This window comes from Uloborus diversus, chromosome 3 (genome assembly GCF_026930045.1).
Source record: "Uloborus diversus isolate 005 chromosome 3, Udiv.v.3.1, whole genome shotgun sequence".
Taxonomy (NCBI): Eukaryota; Metazoa; Arthropoda; class Arachnida; order Araneae; family Uloboridae; genus Uloborus; species Uloborus diversus.
Window position 1 is genome coordinate 31,349,081 of NC_072733.1, and position 20,151 is coordinate 31,369,231.

Below are 20,151 nucleotides of genomic sequence, written 5' to 3' on the forward strand. Positions count from 1 at the left end.
TTAATAACATTACAATTCAATTCAAATGCCGTTGTCGTGCGTTCTCAACTATACAGTTCTACTATACCGCACGACTACGGTATTTGAATTGAATTATAATGTTATTAATGCGAAAGTGACAGAGGATTTCAATAGAACTAAATAAATAGGAATATCTAACCTATCAAATTACTGGTTTTACTCAATAGGACGATGGTATTAAACAGCACCTACCTTGTTTCTTACCTTTTACGTTTTTTTGCCGTAGTCGGGATTCAGTTTTTTAATCTTTTATTTTTATTTAAATATTTTCCGTTTTAATCTAAGATGGACAAAAAATAATAGCGTGAGTAATTTACGGTAAGCATTTTAGTTTGATATACAAGAATGATAAATTTAATTTATTGCTATTACATGAAGCTGATAGAAAATTTAAACAATTAAAGATTGATTTTACTTAATAAGACTATAATAGTAATCAACACCAAACTTGTTTCTTACCCTTTTTCCCTTAGTCGGGTTATTAATAAATTTATTTAAAACCCACGCTAAAAAAATCCTTTAAAATCGAGTTTTACAAGGTACAATCAACTCCTCCTATTGTTGAAGTCGATTGATAGCGTACGTTACTTGGGCCGTAATACTGAATCAATTGACACTTTATTCATGAATGTCGGATAAATAGTTTAGGTACTACAGTGGAACATACACAAATACAAAGACTGCTAATTTTTTTTTAAAGCAAATAAATCATCTCATGCTACATTTGAAGTCGGTTAAAATATAGCCTATGTTACTCGGGCTATAATAGGGAATCGATTGACACCTTATTTATCAAAATCGGATGAATAGTTTAGGCACTACGGTGGATAATACGTAAATACAAAAACATACATAAACTGCTGAAATTATAACCCTTCCTTTTGGCTTCGCCGTAGCCGGGTAAAAAACAGAAAAATGTTTCGCCAAAAGTCAGTAACCTTTCTGAAACGGCCCTTGAAACTTTTTAAAGAATTGGAAAATCTCCTCTGTTAAAGCCAGCCATGTCTCGGGAGCCTTCGAGAAGAATGTGGTAGGTCGGTTTTAAATAATTAATTAGAACCTCGCCGTTCCACCAACAGAGCTCCAGAAGCATTAACGCAGACACGACAGAACAGAACTGCAAGTAAGAGAACTAAGCATACTCCTGGCAAAGCTGAAGCGATCCTTGACTAATTCGCTCTTGCCGATACATTAGTCAGTCTGGACAGACAGTAATCGTGGTAAAGAGGACACACTTAATAAACAAGCTCAGTCAGTCTTTAAACTGGTAGCGAAAAAATATTCTTCACAGCAGTGAAAAGTCTGCATTCGTATAGGTTTTGGCAATTCAGGAAATTATTTGACAAATATCCTCGATTTTCTCAGGAAGTGTATGAAAAACCTGCGAAATCCCGAAACGTTCCACTGAAATAGCCAGTAACTTCGGCCTTTTTTTACAGTGTAGTCATCCAACTTTCGTGGGTGATTTTCGTATCGTTCGAAGATATTTTTAAAAGATTCAGGACTGTAAGTGTCAAATGTAGCCTATGTTAGCCGGGTTACAATTTAAAAACGAATGACACCTTATTTATCAAAATAAGATGAATAGTTTTGGCGCTGTGGTGAAACAACCGTAAATACAAACATACAGAGACTGCTAAAATCATAACCCTTTCTTTAGACTTTGCCGTAGTCGGGTAAAAACGAATAATACAATAGCTTTAGCACTATATACCTGCAAGCAAGCATCTTAGTTTGAAACACATGAAAGATAAATTAAATTAGTGTTACTACATAAAACTTGTAGACAACTTAGATTATGAAAGACTGCTCTTACTTAATAAGAATATAGTAATAATCAACACCTAAATTGTTCTTTACCAAATGATGTTTTTTCTGTAGAATGGTTACAGTTTTTGTTATATTTATTTAAAACCCGTGCTAGAAAGAGAAAGGAATGAAATTGGTTAAAATCAGGATGTATAAGGTTAAATCAAATTTTCCTATTGTTGAAGTCTGCAAAAATATAGCCTACCCGGGTCTTAATTACGAAACGAATGACACCTTATTTATCAAAATCGGCCAATCTTGAACGATGCTGGCGAAAAGGAGAGGTGGGGCACCCTCCTATGGAAACTTTTACAAGTTTTTTTTTTTTTAAACGCAGTTTGTAGTATTTGTAGACGATCTTTGGTAATATTAACAAGAGGAGTGGTTTGGAAGATCCCATATTAAAAAGGGAATGAAGAATAATTACATAGACTAGCATATAAAGCCAGTTTTGTTACTATTTCTAAAACATTTATGATCAGGGTCGGATTTAGACTTAACGGGGCCTTAAGTTATTTCAGGTATGGGGTCCTTTTTGTAATCCGGACCACTTTGTCGGTGGCGAAAGAGGAAATGCTAAAGTGTTTTTTTTATTAATGACTATTATTACTTTTTTTGCGCTATATTTGTCTTTTCCCCTGAGACACCCCCCATAAAGTTATGCATTATTTTCTTTCTTCCTTCCTTTTTTTTTTCTTTCTTTTTTTGTGTGTGTTTTTTTAATGTGTGTTTGCCTGCCTTTTTGGATTTTCCTTAAGAAGGGGAATAGCATCGAGAGAATGATGCAGGGCTCCCAATTTAGGGGTTCTGGGGGTTCCCCCAGAGGGAATTTTGGAAAAAAAAATATATAGTAAAATTCTGCAGTTTGAAGCCATATAAAGGAAGATTGGAATCAAAAATATTCGGGGGAAAAGTAGGCAAACAAAACTTTTTCAAATTATGTACTCTTGCAAGTTGAGATAATACACAGTAAAATTTTTTTAGGGGTCGACACATCGATGAGGCACTCGACAGAGAGAAAGAGCGAGGGAGGATAAAGGATAATGCATTGTTACTTGCGCTCACACTCTCAGAAATTGACTTTCAAATTTGACGAAATTTTCTTCGTTTTTGACGAAACCACTTCCAGGGATATGCTCCGAGCGAACATTTCGTCAAATTGAAGAAACTGCTTTTGTTAGTGGTTTGAGGATGCGAATTTCGTCAAATGTAACGAAATATTTCTTCATTCTAGTTTCGTCAAATTAACAATCATTTTCGTAGCTTTGAGAGCATTAGTTTCGTCAAATTAATTTCGTCATATATGAGGACAATAATTTCGTAAATTTTTAAGAAAATTTATTTTCTTTTTTTCTTCTTTGAGCACATTAGTTTTTTTTTTTTTTTGAGAATACAGTCGAACCTCGTTAATTCGAACACGCTTAAAACAAATAACTGCTGAAATGAACTTTTTTGCAATCCTTGTCTTATTGTTTATTCTTTTTTCGGATAAAGGGGCGAACCACGTTTTATAATAATCGATTTTAATGGTCCCTTTAAGTTCGTTATAACGAGGTTCGACTGTATTTTATAAGATATTTGTGTGTGTGTGTGATCAAATCCTTACTTCAGAATCTTACCACCGTAGTTTCCCACTTTATTACGTTTAGTCACTTCGCAGGCCCGACATTTACGGGGTCAGGGGGTCAATTGACGCCCCCCTCTCCCGTCTTGATTTTTGAACATTCATATTTTTACACTGGCCGTTGTTTTAGTTGGTTTTCTGTAAAATTTTTATTGAGTACAGACTCTTAGTCATATTTTGGAAAAATTGAAACAACGGGCTTGCAGCCCCACCCCCCCCCCATTAAAAAAAAGACAATTGTTAAAAAAAGAGGCACATAAAATATGTCAAGCAAATTTTTATTTATGTAAAAATGCAAACAAACAACTTCTTAAAAAAGGTTAAAACAAATCATTGCAGATTAAACTCCCCATGAGTATCTAATTCCCCCCCCCCCATTATGGGGGTTTTCCTTCAAAAAATCTAATTTTTGTCTGATATTTTCCAAATTTGGCACAGAGGTTCGTTATTGGAGGCTCGAGAATTCACACAAGGTCGTTTATGTCCCTCTATGGGGGGTCGGGTGGGGGGGGACAGACAACCCCGCATTGGGGGTTCTCCGTATTAAAAAAAAAGTTTTTGTCCGATCTTTTTAAAATTTGGCACAGAGGTTCTTAGATGCTCAAGAATCACGCAGGATAGTTTTCATCACTTTATAGGGAGGGGGGGGGGGGTTCCTTGAAAAAATCTAATTTTTGTCGGATCTTTCCAAAATTTGGCAAATAGGTTCTTTGATGCACGGGGATTCACGCAGGGTAGGTTTCGGCCCACTATGGGGGGGGGGGGGGGAAGCAACCCCTATGGTAGTTTTCCTACAAAAAATCCAGTTTTTGTTGGATCTTTCCAAATTTGGCACAGAGTTTCATTATTTGACACTCAGGAATTCTCATAGGGTTGTTTTCTTTCCGCTACGGGGGGCAACCCCCATACGGGGGGGGGTCTTATAAAAAAACCATTTTTTATCATATCTTTTCCAAATCTGGAACAGAGGTCCTCTGATTCTCGGGAATTCACACATGGTAGTTTTCAACCCTCCATGATGTCGGTGGGGGGGGGGGGAGCAACCCCGCATTGGGGGTTCTCCTTATATAAAAAAAGTTTTTGTCCGATCTTTTCTAAATTTGCCATAGAGGTTCTTTGATGCTCAGGAATTCATAGAGGTTAGCTTTCGTCACTGTATGGGTGGGGGGGGGGGGCAACCCCGATGGGAGGTTTCCTTGGAAAAAATTCATTTTTTTCCGGATCTTTCCAAAATTTGGCATAGAGGTTCGTTCATTGATGCTCAGGAATTCTCATAGGGTTTTTTCGCCCCGCTATGGGGGACAACCACCAAATGAGGGGTTTTCTCATAAAAAAAAGGTTTATCATGTCTTTTCTAAAATTGTCACAGATGTCCTTTGACGCTCGGAAATTCCCGTTTTCGTCCCGCTATGGAGTGAGAAACCACGTGTGTATGGGGTGGGGGGTTTTATAAGAACCCAGTTTTTGTCTGATCTGTTCCAAATTTGGTACATTTGTCCTTTGTTTTTTGATGCTTGGGAATGCTCATAGTGTAGTTTTCGTCCCGCTATGTGTGGCAAACCCCATAGGAGTTTTCCTTATAAAAATCCAGTTTTCGTCGGATCTTTTCCAGATTCGACCCAGATGTCCTTTGATGCTGGAAATCCACATAGGATAGTTAGCCATGGGGTAGCATTCATATGGGGTACTACCCCATGTGATTAAAGAACCTATGTGCCAAATTAGGAAAAGATCTGACAAAAGCCTGGATTTTTGTAAGGAAAGCTCCCCTAATGAGGGAGGGAGGGGGGTACCCCCAAAGCGGAAAGAATATTTCAAACTGTTTGAACTACATCGCGATGTAAGGATGGCGATGCATCACGATGTAGAAATTCCTACATCGCCCTGCCCTACTGGGAATAAAAAAGTACTTCCACAGCAGACATTGGGTTCTGGAAAAATAAATCATGTGCCACTTTTATGCACAGTAAGATCGATATATGCTCGGGTGAAAATTGCTGAGAAGTTTTTTCTTCATTGCATCGCATGAAAAAATTCCAGAAAAAAAAAAGATTTTTATCCAGCTTATACCACAAATTTCAAAGAAAAAGTACAATGAAAGGGACAACTTTAAGTTAGTATATATTTGTTCGAAAATTAGATACAGAAAATAAAATTAGATAATCTTAAGAAAAAGCTTACCTTTTTCTTTTTCCAATCAATTATTTGTTTTATTAATTTTGCTTGTATGTAGAATGTTTATTTGGCCAAATTTATGTTTAATACAGGAACTTTATTATTGCATGCATTTCATACTTCATACTTTGAAAACAATTCTCTACCAAAATTGCAAAAGGTATTTGAAAATATAAATCTTAAAAAAATGCAGATTTGAAATAAATTGGTAAAATTAATTTAGTGTAATGTTTGTTAAATAATTATAAAATATACCTTTGCTTTTTACCCCTAAGTTTTTATTTTTCTTTCCAAACATGTGAAACATGAAATCAATGTATAATATACGAACATTTAGAACATTGTTATAATTATGAAAAAGTCTTCGTCTGTCCTTGCTCCGATTATCTCCGTGATGTTAGATCCATCCTAAAAAAGTTTTAAAAAGAGAATATATACATAATTAGAAAAGGTTAAGTCCAAGGGTGTATGCCCTCATGCACATGGATCTTTTTTCTATTTCGAGGAAAGTTTTACGATTAAATTCAGCAGTTTATTTCTGAAATAAAACATGTTTTTACGATTTCTTTCAAAATCTGAGTTTTTTTTTTCTTAAGTTAAAAAGCTACGATTCGCTTGTGACTTTGAAAAGCATCTGATTTAATTTTCATATTTTTCAAAATGTATGATTATTTCGATGCTGACAGCTTTTTTCCAAGCAAATTGCAAGAACGAGTTATTTTTAAAGCGGATGAACAAAATTTTTATTTTGGCAGCTAGACTCTCAGTTTCTGAATAATATTCTAGAATTAGAGTTTCTTCAATTTATCGAGAATCAGCATTACTTAGCCATTAAACGAGTTAATTCTTTTGCACATCAAGTCGTGAATTTTCATTTTTTATTTTATTTTATTTTATTTTATTTTATTTTTTTTTGAGCTATAAAAAAATCAAAAGTGCGAAAATTGTTGATCTGTGATTTTTTTTTAAATTTATTTTTTATTTTAACCGATAGCCAAAATACACCGTTTTTTTTTCCGATTTTCGTGTTCCGTTTTCTTCACGAATGTTTTCTGAAGTACTCCCCCCCCCCCTACCTATATTAGTTCCAATAAAGTACTTATGAATTAAGTAGTACTGAAACTGGTGATTATGATTTTATTTGCACTTTTTTCAGAGATTTTTATTGTGCTATGTTATCAATAAATAACATTTACTTACCGAGCTTTACCTCCTTAAACCTCAAATTAGAGTCAAAAACCCAGTGCTCCAACACTCGAAGCCACGCTCCATTTCATAAGTTAACTAGTAATTACATAAAGCTATCTTCTAGCTGATGGATAGGGATTTAGTAGAAAAAAACCTGATTTTTCTGCTATACTAGGGGTAGAGTACTTACAAAATGGGGCGTAGCTTAAGGGCGTGTGTACTTCGGATTTTTTTAACTCAGCTGGTAATGATTTTAAGAGAGAATGCTTGCCAAGTAAAGTTGTTAATTGATAGTATAGTACCTTGAAATCTTTAAAAAATATTCGAACAAAATCATAAAATCATCAGAATGAATCACTAGTACAAAAATATACAAACGTAGCTCTACTAGTTTGGGACGGAGACGAAGGGAGTATCACCTTTTAACTAAGCATATTTGATTTTTAAAATATGCAATTTTCACGCAGTAAATAAAAAAAACGCCAAGGGAGAAGAGTTGCCAAAGATAGGGGAAACCCAATAACAAAGTGCATTTTCTTGTTTGTTTGTGTCTTGAGAACTAATTGACTGATATCAGTGGATTTTTTTTTCAAAGTATATAATGAAAGTAGAGACTTGTGTGGTGAGCAAAGCTTGTTACATATATAAAGCTTATCATATATTTTCATTATTCTTTTAATTTTTCATATATTTTCAATATCCTTTCAATTTTTCAATTGAAGTTCGGTTAAATTTTCAGACATTTTACTTTATATCCAGCAAAATCACAACTCCAACTAAACGATTTGGATTTATTGGAAGTTCATCTATAAAATACTTCTTAGTCTGATTTAATGTACACCGGGATTTCTCACTTTTTGTTGACAATATCTTGAGGCGGCAAATATGGCAATAAAATTAATGCTGCATTTATTTTACCTGTAGAAACTATGTATAATGGAAAAATTCATAATTATGTAACACAAATTGACATAGAAAAATTTATAAATTTAGTGCATGAAGTGGGAAAATAAACAACAAAAAAAGCTCATTATTGTTATTATAATTTTCAAACATGCTATAGTATCTTTTCTTTTTTTCTTTTTAAATCGAGGTTAAACATTAAAACTCTACCTTCAATAATTTATTTTAATTTGCGGAAAAATTGAAAAAATATTGAAAATATTCTGCTGAAATACCAAGCACAAAGATAGAGTTCTTTATGGAAATTAATATTTTCTCTACCTTAAAATGATTTTATCAAACTGATATTTACTTCATGTTTTATGCAAGTAAAAAAAAAAAAAAAAAAGGCTGCACAAATAATGAACATAAGCACTTATTGCTAGAAACATCTGCCGCAGGGAAAGAGATTATATAAACAACATGGGGTAAGCATTTTTAAGTTTTGTCTACGAGCCAAACGAAAATAAAAGGGCCATCATTTCGGATCCTAAAGCTGATATAAGCGGTTTGCATTTATTTTTTATTTCATCAAGCGCTTTCTTTCCTCGAGTTTCATTGGTTTAATTCAAAGATTGCTAAACAATTATTTTAAAATATTTTCTACATTTTTGTGTTATAAAGTTCTTGATACTTTTTGATTATTAATTTCTTCAAAATCATATTTTATTTTGCTATTAAAATATTGCATGTAGTTTTGTAATATTGTTTACCCATTCCAAAATATTAATTTTTACTATTGGGTAGAGTAATATTTCTTTGAAAATGACAAGTTTGCGAACACTTTTGGGAACTACTGTATAAACTATTATATTGAATAAAACATTAAATGTAGAGTGGAAGAAAAAAAAAATCAATATTTATTGGGGGATTGGGAACATAGTATTTGTTTAAGAAAATAAAAATGCAGAATGAAACAAATTTGAACTATTAAACTAAAAACACACTTCGTTTAACAGAATCATTTTCGTAAAATTCATGGAGAAGAATGAAAACACATAACCATGTAATATATTACACGTTGAAATTAAAAGCTTCAAAGTTCTATGCCTTTTATAAAAGCACTGTATTTATCATCTGTGTTAGTTTAGCTACGGTGGATTTTTTTTTTTTTTTTTTTTGTAAGTTTTAATTCGTACAAATTCTTTAGTCATGTTTGTAATTTTTTTAACGAAATAAAGGAAGTACGCTTTTGCAAACAAATGTCAACAAACCAACATTTTCTTTTGCAAATAAAAAAATAACGCTAGCTAAGCCTAACGTGGAGGTGACTCAAACTTAACACACAGAGAATTCGAATTCTAAACCTAATCGAACCATTCGTTTCAAATTTTAATGTGTTTTAAATACAACAATAAACACAACACTAAACAAAAATGTAACAATTCATAAAAGAAGGCACATTGCACATACAAATTTCAATAAATACTAACCTTTTTTTTATTAATCCTTTAAAATATTTGACGTAAGATAATTTCGAGCAAGTACAAGACTGAAACGAAAACTCCCAGAATGCACTGCAATGTGACGAAATCGGGACGAAATAATTTCGTGAAATATTTGAGATTTCTGGTTTCGTCAAATATCACGTGATTCGATGACGAAAGGATCGTCGAAAATAACGAAATAGTGCTCGAGGATTGCCGAATCGTCAAAATTGAGCGTTTCATTTTTGACAGTGCATGGACTTTCGATACAGCTAGTTTTTAATCACCCCTGCAACCCATCTACAAATTGCTTTAAAAGAAATAGGGTACACACTTAGAAAATAGGTAGCAAGAGAGCAACATACTGCCCATTTGAACAATTCATAATTTATACTCTTAGTAAGAAATAAAATTGAAGCATACTTTGACGAACATACATTGAAACACACACTGAATTTAACATATTTTGGCACTCCTCCCCCTTATCAACTCCAATTTGTTAGAAATTTCAAAATTCAAGGCTTGTAGCCACATTTTTGCAACATTTCAAGCATTTGAAAATGAAATTGATTTTTTTCAAGTATTTCCATTTTTTTTAGGAACGACAATTCACACAACTTTTCGTTATAAGCAATAGCTTTCAACTAAAATGTATAAAATGGTCCCTGTCCTCTGTGCACAGATGGCCGTGAAATGGTTATAGACTATCATCAATGAAAGGGCTAATGAGATGGGGTGCTAATCGATTGCCGAGTGCGTGGTGGGCCGGTCCACAAGGGAAGAAAAAGAAGGCTTTCGTCATGTACGAGTCGACGGTTTTTTTTTTTAAAGAAGGCAAGGGTCTTCCTAAGATTTTTACAAAGATTTGAAATCCGTTTACAAAAATGAGTGAACCTATTTTAGATTTTCCAATGTCGCAAAGTGGTTTGATTTCGCATTTTCTAGGCGAAAGATTTTTTCACTAGTTTTTTTAAGGAAGAAAAAATGAAAAAAAAAAAGCTTTTTTTTTTTAACCGACTTCAAAAAGGAGGCGGTTATCAGTTCATACCGTATGTATGTTTTTTTTTGTTTGTCCACTCATAGCGTCTCACCTAGTGAACCAATTTTGATTATTCTTTTTTTAATGGATAGGGTATGGCTCAACTTAGGTCCCATTACTTTGTTTGACCGTATTTGTTCTTTAGAAAAAAAGTTATGGGCAAAAAACAGTAAATTTTATGCAATTTCCCTATTAAATGATATTGTAGCGAAGGTAGAATTCTCGCCTCCCACACGAGCGACCTGGGTTCAAATCCCGACTATGACACAGTGAATTTTACTAAAATTTCGTTTCTACTGTTTCCCGTATTTTCTCGAATGTTCTATTAATTTCTGTATCTTTCCAAGTCTGGAAAGTTCCAGCACTTTCTCAAGTTGCATATAAGGAGATGTAACGTTCATTCGTGATTCTGAATAAAGATCTCGAGTTGAGACTAACGATTAATCGCTTCATTTGGCTTTCACATTGTCTTCGCTATATTCATCTACGCGACAATATGAAACTCATTGTTATATAAGTTCGGAGCCATATAACAGTAACATTAATAGTAATTGTAATGAAAATTTTGAATAAAGGCTTTTCTAAAGCAATACAGTGATATAGAGCCGAACTTCTTACAAGGTAACTTCTTACTTTTACTGAAATATCTACATTTACACTAAAAAGAATGAAATAAAAAAATTTTGAAAAAAAAAAAAAAGAACCGACTTCAAAATTGCTCTAAAAAGTGAAAAATAATTTTATTCTTTAAACACCATCGATAATACTTTTAAACATAATTTTTGAAGTTGGCGCAAAAACAAAAAGTAAAATCCATTGTAACCATGCTTCGTTCATATTTTTATCAAAAAATCATCCAAAGTTTGGAACGAAACATTTGTATCGTTACTCAAATATGCTGTCATCAATGCGTAATGCATGTGGTAGTGAAGAAACTGGACCTGGTTAAATTTATATTTGTAGTTGAGTTATGGCTGTGAATGATTTTATCGATCGTTTTTGCGCCAACTTCAAAAATTATGTTTAAAAGTATTATCGATGGTGTTTAAAGAATAAAATTATTTTTCACTTTTTAGAGCAATTTTGAAGTCGGTTCTATTTTTTTTTTCAAAATTTTTTTATTGTACTTTCAATTGAAAGATTTAATGCGGCCCAAACCGAGGCGGCCCACCGGGCATTTGCCCGGCTGCCCGCCGGTCCCATCCGCCACTGGAAACACAGATTAATATCGTCTCTCTTCACTTAATTGAATTCAAATCTAATTTGCCCAAAGCAAATCTCAGTTATAACTCGTTTAAATAAACTTTGAAGCCTAAATATTCGGTGACGCTAAATGATTCGCAATGTCTAAGGTAAATAGTATGTTATATAGCTTATCCTCTGCTACCTCAAATACACGTAAAGATTTTTTTTCTTTCTCACGTCTTCTTCCCTCAGCATTCAGCTTGAAGAGAACCTTTTGCCATCCTGTTATTGTAATATGTTACAATCGGTATTTGTTTTTATGTTTATAAGAATAAAACAGTAGGAAACATAAAGTGGTAGCGAAGACAAACTATTGGTTTAAAAAATTAGCATAAACACATTTATGCATACTTTATAGCCCATGTCACTCAGTAAGAATGCACCTTTCAGGTGGTGAAAGATTTTTCAAATATGAATTCATATGAATTCAAATTCAATCAATGGTTCCGGAGATTACCTCGAACATATAAACACACAAAAATCCGCTCACTCTCTTTATAATATTAATCTAGATTTCTGTGGATTATTTTTCTGTCAGTATGCAAGATCTTTCTTATTTCTTGAAGAAATTCCCACCTCATTTTAAAGCTTATCGGGCCAGCTAATGACACAAAATAAGACTTACGGTCAAAATAATCAGTTTTTCGGAAACACCCCTTGCTGTTGTAAAACCTTGATGCAACCAGTAGTTCTGTAGTTCTTATGCAGAATTTATTTTTTTTAAAGCAAATTTCTAATACACTCTTCCAAATTTTTGTGTCGCTTCCGGTGGAAAAAAAATCACACTTAACCTGTTTTTTTATCTTTTAAATACAGCTTAAAAGCACTGGACTTAGTTGTTCGGTTAAATTGATAAGTTTTTTCGGTAGAGCGTTTTGGCTATAAACTTGCTGAACTTCAGGCCCGTTCGGGCTGTCCGCCATTATAGCTGATTTGATTAATAATACGCATTACATGTACCCATAACATACAACTGATAACACACGTAAGCAGTGGCGGATCATGTGATTGTGAGGCCCCAGGCGCAGCCTGATCCTGAGGCCCTCACAACAAAAACGATACAGTCTTACTAATATTAACAATGCTGGAAATCATAACTTTTTTATTTTTTGAATAAACGAACAAACTTTTTTTTTTTTGGGGGGGGGGGGACAGTTACATTTTTATTTAAAAGGGAAAAAACAACATTTCTGACCCCCTCCCCCCCCCCCCAAAAAAAAAATTACAGTGAAAAATTTTGCCTACTATATTTGTACGTAATTTAGTCAGTACAGGGGGAGAGATCCTCCGAGCCCCGCTTTCTGGCATTTACAGGGGTCGGAGTGGTGATTTCAAAAATTTTAGGATACAATTTTGATAAAATTTTAAGACAACAGATATCAAGTTTTTTTTTTAAACTTAAACGTAATGTATAAGCTTGATTTTCGCTGTGGATGATAAAACGTTTCAAATTCAATCTTGAAAATTACAATACAATGCATTCAATCTTTTATTCTTTTAACACAGTGATCAGTATGAAATAAAAATAAATGTACATATGTCCGATTGCTTCTTTACTTGCTTTGTTGTTGTTGAAAAAATGTCCTTAATAAGGAGGGTTTAAAAGCAGAGTGCAAGGTGCAAGTCCAAAATTCATTGCATTTTTCTTTTTATCAGATAATCTGATACTTTTTGATACCTCAAAATCATCAAAAATACCCCTGTAAATTCCAGATAAATCATTTAAAGACGCAAATGAATAATTGTTTTTTATGGCCACTAAAACTATAAGAAAACCTCCGCTTACGAAATTTTATCTTGGAGTGAAATTGAAACAAAAACTTTGGATTGCTTCATTATAACCAATATGTTTTCAGTAAAAGACAAAGAACATGGAATTTAAAATACGGCTTGATTTTTCAAGCTACTTGTCAACCTCTTATGTCTCGCCGCATCAGCATGAGACAATATCTGTGAAAATAAAATGCTTTAAATTCATCCCTGTCTGCATGGCACCATGTGCTAATTTTGCACCTATTTCTCTCTGCCTTTTCAACCACAGGGAAGAGAATTTCGTTTCCCATGTCATTTAAATAAAACAAACTGTTATTCACATTTTTAAAACAAAAAGTTAGTGACTAAATTTAAAAATTATATGTCCAAGAAATAATCCAACTTCACTGAACAGAAACACAAATAAAAGCAAACTGAGTCTTTGTATTGGAAGAACAAGCTAATGCTCAAACTATAACGCAAGATAAGCATTATAAAAATAAATATTACTTCCCACCTGGGGACGAACCATTTAACTTTTGTTCTAAATAAGCTTTTTGAACCAAGTGCTTACATTTGGGTTCTTATTTTGTTGTATAGCTTTTTTGTAGAAGAGGAATGACTGCAAGATTTAGAAAGTATAGATAAAACAGTTTTATATTGAGCATTTGTTTTTGTTAACTGCACCCCCCCCCCTTCTCTAGAAAAAAAGTAGCAGCAGCATAAGTTTTTCTCTTTCTTTAAAAAAAAAAAAAAAATTAAGGTCTACGAAGTTTATTTTGTCTTAAAATACAGGCATATCAGAATGAAAAGTTTTATTTTTCTACACAAGTAGGGAATATAGTGTGCACATTGTAGAAATTTTAGGAATTTTAGGACAATTCCTAACCCTGGGCATTTAGCAAAATCCGAGTTTTCCTCAGCTTACCAATGCAAGTATAATTCAGTTGTGCAATCAGAAAAAAGTCTAAGGAGGGTGATGCACTTAGCAAAAAGAAGAGAGAGAAAACTTGTAATCTGATAAGGAAAGGGGGGTTCGGGAGTTCTCCCCGGGAAAATTTTTGAAACTTGGAAGGTTTAAAAACGCCATTTTAGACTTTCTTTGCTGATGTTTATGGACAAAAAGGTGAAGTTGTCTCAGCTGAAAGTGGTAGAAATTGAAACCTTAAAAACGCGATTATAGGCCATTTTATTAACGTTAGGGTAAGGGATGGAGCCCAGGGAGTGCCCCCAATATATTTTTTTTTAAGTAGATCGAAATAAATTCTCTGCCCCCCCCCCTTTCCAATTTCAAAATTGAACTTTCAAAAACACTATTGCAGACAAAATTTACATGATAAACAATTTTTACGGGAAAGAGGTGCTAGGGCTCTTCCATGAAATTTTTTTTTTCAAAATTATGGTCCTAAAAACTTCAGCAACATTTTATATTCAGGGGCTATACCATTTTAATTTTTTCTAAGTGTATTTTAAAAAATTTAATTTTTTATGATATTAAAGAAAGTCTGTTCGGGGACCTTTGCTCGAATATTTTCTGAAATTCAAAGAGTTCATCGGCTTTCGGAGTCCTGGTGGTAATCCTAAGGCGTACGCTAAGAAGTGGGGTGATAAGGAGAAAAGATAATGAGTTCGCGCGCGCGCGCATGCGCAACTATGAGCAAATCCAAGTGAAATTCTTACTCTCATATTTTACTTTTCCTGAAATTATTTATATACTTCTGAAATTCAAAATTCGTAATTTAATTTCCTTTAATGTTTGAAAATTCTAATTCTTCAGAAGTTTTCAAGCAAATCTTAAAGCCTATGTTTTTTTTATATATAATCATTACCATCATTTTTTTTTTTTTTTTGAAGCCGTAAAACATGCTTTTTAGTACATGGCAAATGTTGGTGTACTCCTGAAAATAAAACTGAAACACTTCAATAGTTGGGGAGAAACTAACCTGGCAGCATTAAGAAAGCTACGCAGATTTTAATTATAGCATTACGACGCTGTCAGGTTAGGTTTGCCACAACTAGAGTTTTTATATAAAACGTTTGTCTTTAATAAGTAAATCAATCTTAATGAAGTTGAAAATGTAAAATATATTACAACAAATGGCACCAGTGAAAGAAGGAGAACACTCAAGGCATTTAAAATTTTATAGTAATTTTATAAAGCGTATTTGTAATGAATTGACAAATGGTTCTTTTCTCTGTAATGGAAATATGATTTAAAGAAGAATTAACAGTGTATTCTTTTTTTCAAAAGCAATACCTTTGTACAACTTTAATTGTAGCCTATTATATTTCAAAATTTAAACACCAAGATTGCAGCATAATTCTAAAAATAAAATAGTTATTAAAACATATTCAACTTATCTCAAAAGGAATGACGGTCTTGTCGTTGATTGGAAACACAGAGCAAAAGCACGAGCACGAGTGAATCAAAACAGCAAATGACATAACTTCTTCGTTCTTCCTCCAAAAAAAAAAAAAAGAAAGAAAGAAAGAAAAAATTCCCGCCTTTTCCAAACTGCTTATTTAGTTAAATACGTCACAAAACTATCTTGTTACGGGTTGGTCACTGATGGGAAAGTGGGAAATTTAGCAAAAAGTAAAGAAAGAAAACACAGGAAAACACAGCTGTGCGCTGTGCCCAGCGTGTGAAAACTACTTCGATCTGGACCCCCCACAGATCTGTCTTTTCTCCCTTCAGCATTCTAGATAAGGAAAGGGAATATAATTGTTAGTCAAGAAGAGTGACCATTCCAAGAGGTCGAGTTTTACAACCCATGTTGTAAATCCTGCTGCCTGCTCCCCTTATTTAGAATAACACCGATTCGGGCGTAATCGCATCGCACAAATGACGATTGGTATATTTTGAGGACTGATATAATACTGACACAAAAATGACGACTGGTTATCAGGCCCAGATGTATAAATTTTGGGGGCCCCCTGCAAAAACTCTGTAGGGCCACTCCCCAGAGGCCAGCAGTGTGTACATTCGTACCGTTAATAAAAACTTAGTGCCAGTTTTTTTATTTTTATTTATTATTATTTTTCAATTTCTTGGGACATTGGGCCCTTTTAGGTCGTGTCCCCCCCCCCCGGCATTGCGTGGTTTGCGGGTACGCAGGGCCTGCTGGCAAGACTAACTGTGCATTTTATCAGAATAATTTTGTCAAGTATTTTACGAAGACAATTTTATGCTGAAATTGTGGGAAGAAAAAGGAAAATCCAAACTCTAGGGAAAATCCAAACATAGGTACCTGAAGCCAGGGGCCCCCTAAGACTCAGGGGGCCCTATTGGAAGAAATTAGCCCGCGCCTAAAATTCATGATTAAATATCAATTTTCATGAGTTTTGAACATTTTCCACTCAAAATTATAGCTTTCCACGACAAATTCTCAAAACAAAAATTTTAGTTTTGAGGATAGGCCAGTTCGCAGCTCCGAGGCCCCCTGCTTTTCTGGAGGCCCCAGCTAGCGCCTCATGCGCCTATGCGGTGATCCGCCACTGCACGTAAGGCAATAAAATAAACGCGACGTGAGGTCTCCTTGGCATTTGGACCCCTCAATGCAGACTACAGTTATTATTCAGATAAACTGACTATTAATCGAAGGGTGTTCTTTCTTTTTTTAAAAAAGCTTTGACTCCGTTCATATAACTAAGCATAATATAAGCATAAAAAAAAGCATTGGATTTAAAAATTCAGACCTCAAGGGAATCCTTTTTGTGCAGAAAAAATTTCTCATTGTATGCTGAAATGTAAATTTTTCTAATAGCAGTGTTCGATCTTTTGTATAAATAAAAAAGTCCTACGCCAAATTAAAATTACGAGTTTCATCCAGTAAACCTATAGCTATTTATTCGAATACGATGCAAAACATTAAAATTACAATCAACTTTATAAGTAAGAAGTAATTTTCTACTCCTCTGCTTTCGGCGGAAAAAAAATGCATTTTGTCTACGTTTAAAAAATCACTTAAAAACCAGACTTAAAAACCAGTTCAACTGGATTTGATTTTAAATTTTAAGTATTCGATTAAAAGAAAAACATGTGCTGGCATTCAAGCCTTAACAGTTAAAACAGCTTGCTATGGGAAATTGTATCAATTTTCAAAAATAAAAACACTCATTTTCAATCTAACTTATTATTTCTCCAGAATGTTTGTTTCATTTGCTACGCTAGATCTTCCTCATTTCTCAATCAAAATCAATGTTTTACGAATAATTTTTAAGAGTATGATGCTGGCTAATGACAAAACAATATGCATAGTCTTTTTTTTTTTTTGGCAAAAAGCTTTTTTTTGCTATTTTTTACTACACATTGCTTCAATGAATAGCATTTGAAATTCAGGGCATTTGCTCGGTTGGTTGGAGTGTCATGCTGATAATCAGAATGGCGCGAGTTCGAATCCGTGCCAATAAATATCCGTTTACTGTTTCTTTTCTTTATGTCAGAGGCTCACATAGGCAGGATTGTAATTGTCACAACAAATTTTTTTCACATGCAAAATTACTGCTTCTTTACGAGTAGGAACTTTTAATGATATTTATGTTTGCATTGAAAATACCTACAACCAAAAAGTGAGCGATCATCACATTATTGATAACTTAAGATGTTTACAAACATAAAGCCGAAAGGCTAAGTTTCGTAAGTCAGTCAACAATATTACTTGCTTATACAAGCAGAGATAATACCACACAGTGGAAGATGCATAATTAATGTCAATGTGAAGAAATCAACATTGGAAACTTGCTTAATATCTTACCAAAAATTTATTGGTCCATAGAAACTAAAATAAACAAATAAACAAAGTAAGTTAATAAAAATAAACCCTGGTCATAAGCGAAGTTGGAGTTCGCAACTCCTCAACACCTACCGGACCTAACACAAAAAAGGCTGACGAACGCAAAAGAGAGTGAACAATTGGAATCGTTCACTATTTATACTTGCCTCGTTTGCTTATGAATGGGCATCAAAGGATGCCAACTTAAAACGGAAACTTTACACGTGCCGAAAGAGTTGAGAAGTTAATCTAATTTGAATAAAGTCAATTTTACATTACATTACATTAGGAATGAGAACGCGGTTGAATATCGTTTACCGATGTCTATCAACTATCACAACATTGTATTTAACGAGGTTTTGTTACTGATGTCTTCAAATTACATGCTTTCTTTCGCGCATGTACTTTTTTCGTTTAACATAATCCATTTACTTTTTTCGATTCTTCTTCATAATGTTCTTTCTTTGAAATTTTTAAATTTTTAAAGAGCGAAATATCATATGAAACGATTCAAAGCACAGTGTGGAGTTCCACGCAGGTCGGCTAGTTTTAATTAAATTGAGTGCGCACAAATATGTAACGTAAAATAAATACAGCGAAACTCCATTGAATAAAAAAAAAAGTCCACATAGAAAAAAAAAACGAAGCATTGTAGCTATAAGATTCAATTCCTCAATATCGAACCGAAATCCAGGCATGACGTCACAGCAATTGTGAAGAAAGCTTTTTTGCCCTACATGATGTCACAGTATTTCGGTAGAAAGCTTTTTTCCCCCCTGATCGGAACGATGTTAGACGATAGTGTTGCTCTGAATTTAAAAATTTGTAAAAAAAAAAAGCTATTGCATATTTTTGAAAAAAAAAAAAAAAATATATATATATATATATATATAGCTGAAGAGGGTGAAATGTTTTGACTACAACACACTAAATTTTCAGAAAGAAATCTCTCATACTTTTGTGGGATGGGTTTAAAAAGTATTAAACCCAGGAAAAACTGAAAAAAAAAGTTTTTTCAAAATTTCATAAAATAATTGTAAAAAAAAAGCTATTACGTATTCCTGAAAACTTTTTTCCTGAAGAGGGTGAAATGTTTTGACTACTACATACTAAATGTTCAGAAAGAATACTTTTTGCGGGATAGGTTTAGAAAAAAGTTAAACCCAGGGGAAAAAAAGCAAAATAAAGGCTTTTTCAAAAAATCATAAAAAATTCAAAATCAGTCAATCTTCAAAATTTTTTGGGTCATCATATTTGAAATTAAATTCCCTACACTATAGTATAAAAAAAGATTTGGTTGGCGCGATTAATTGGGGGTCAGAGACAAAATAAACACAAAAAAGGGCTTCAAATCACATAAAACATTTAATTAAGAAAAAACTAATTAGAAATTTAGAATTTGGGCTTCGAGGAGCAGACCCCCGGGTACTTTCGAATATTTTGCCAACTTCACTCTTACATATAGATGAATCACTTATGTGCATCATGGCAGAGTCCCAGTCCCGCCAGTACTGTATTGCTATAAAGTGATGAGTAGAATTTTAATTTAGTCCAAAATCAGAAGATTGCTGAAGGCAATTTCTGCTATATTAAAATATCAAACAATTCAAAACAGTATAATATTTTATTATAACATTAAATAACATTTAAAAACTGGTCCACAGATTGTAAATAAATATATTTACAGTAGAGTCAAAAGTAACGAATTTAATAAAAACATAATCACACATATATTTAAATGAGTGTTGTTAAAACATCATTCAAGAACAGTTTAAAAGAAATATGAACAGTCACATATAAGTCAGTATAAAGCAAATTTCCTCAAATTTCCTCTCTTATATTCAATGGAACTAAAAGTTGATTTTATGAAAAAAAAAAGTAAGTCAATCTTTTTTAACTATTTTTGAGCGAGTAAAAACAAGACATAGTTGAATCTTCAAAAAAAAAAAAAAAAAAAGTAAAAATGTAATAAAATATTTCAACAAATAACTTAATTTCACGGTTGAATACAAATTTTCCCACACGTCTGCAGTTAACAAGTAGCTAGAACTCTTGCAGATATTTATGTTAAAAAATAAACATTAATAATTTGACTTTTTAATAAATTAATTCATTTTTCACAAAATTATTTTTTTTTCACAAAAAACCCTGTGA

General features: G+C 33.2%; 1 protein-coding gene across 1 annotated transcript in view; it reads right to left on the reverse strand.

The window, feature by feature from the left end:
- Positions 1-1,070: 1,070 nt before the first annotated feature.
- The window catches only part of LOC129218317 (eukaryotic translation initiation factor 2-alpha kinase 3-like), an 80,851-nt gene continuing 61,770 nt past the window's right edge, over positions 1,071-20,151 (reverse strand). Inside the window, exon 8 of the mRNA XM_054852553.1 lies at positions 1,071-1,138. Coding sequence (XP_054708528.1) covers positions 1,071-1,138 — 68 coding nt within the window. The remainder of the gene's footprint in view (positions 1,139-20,151) is intronic.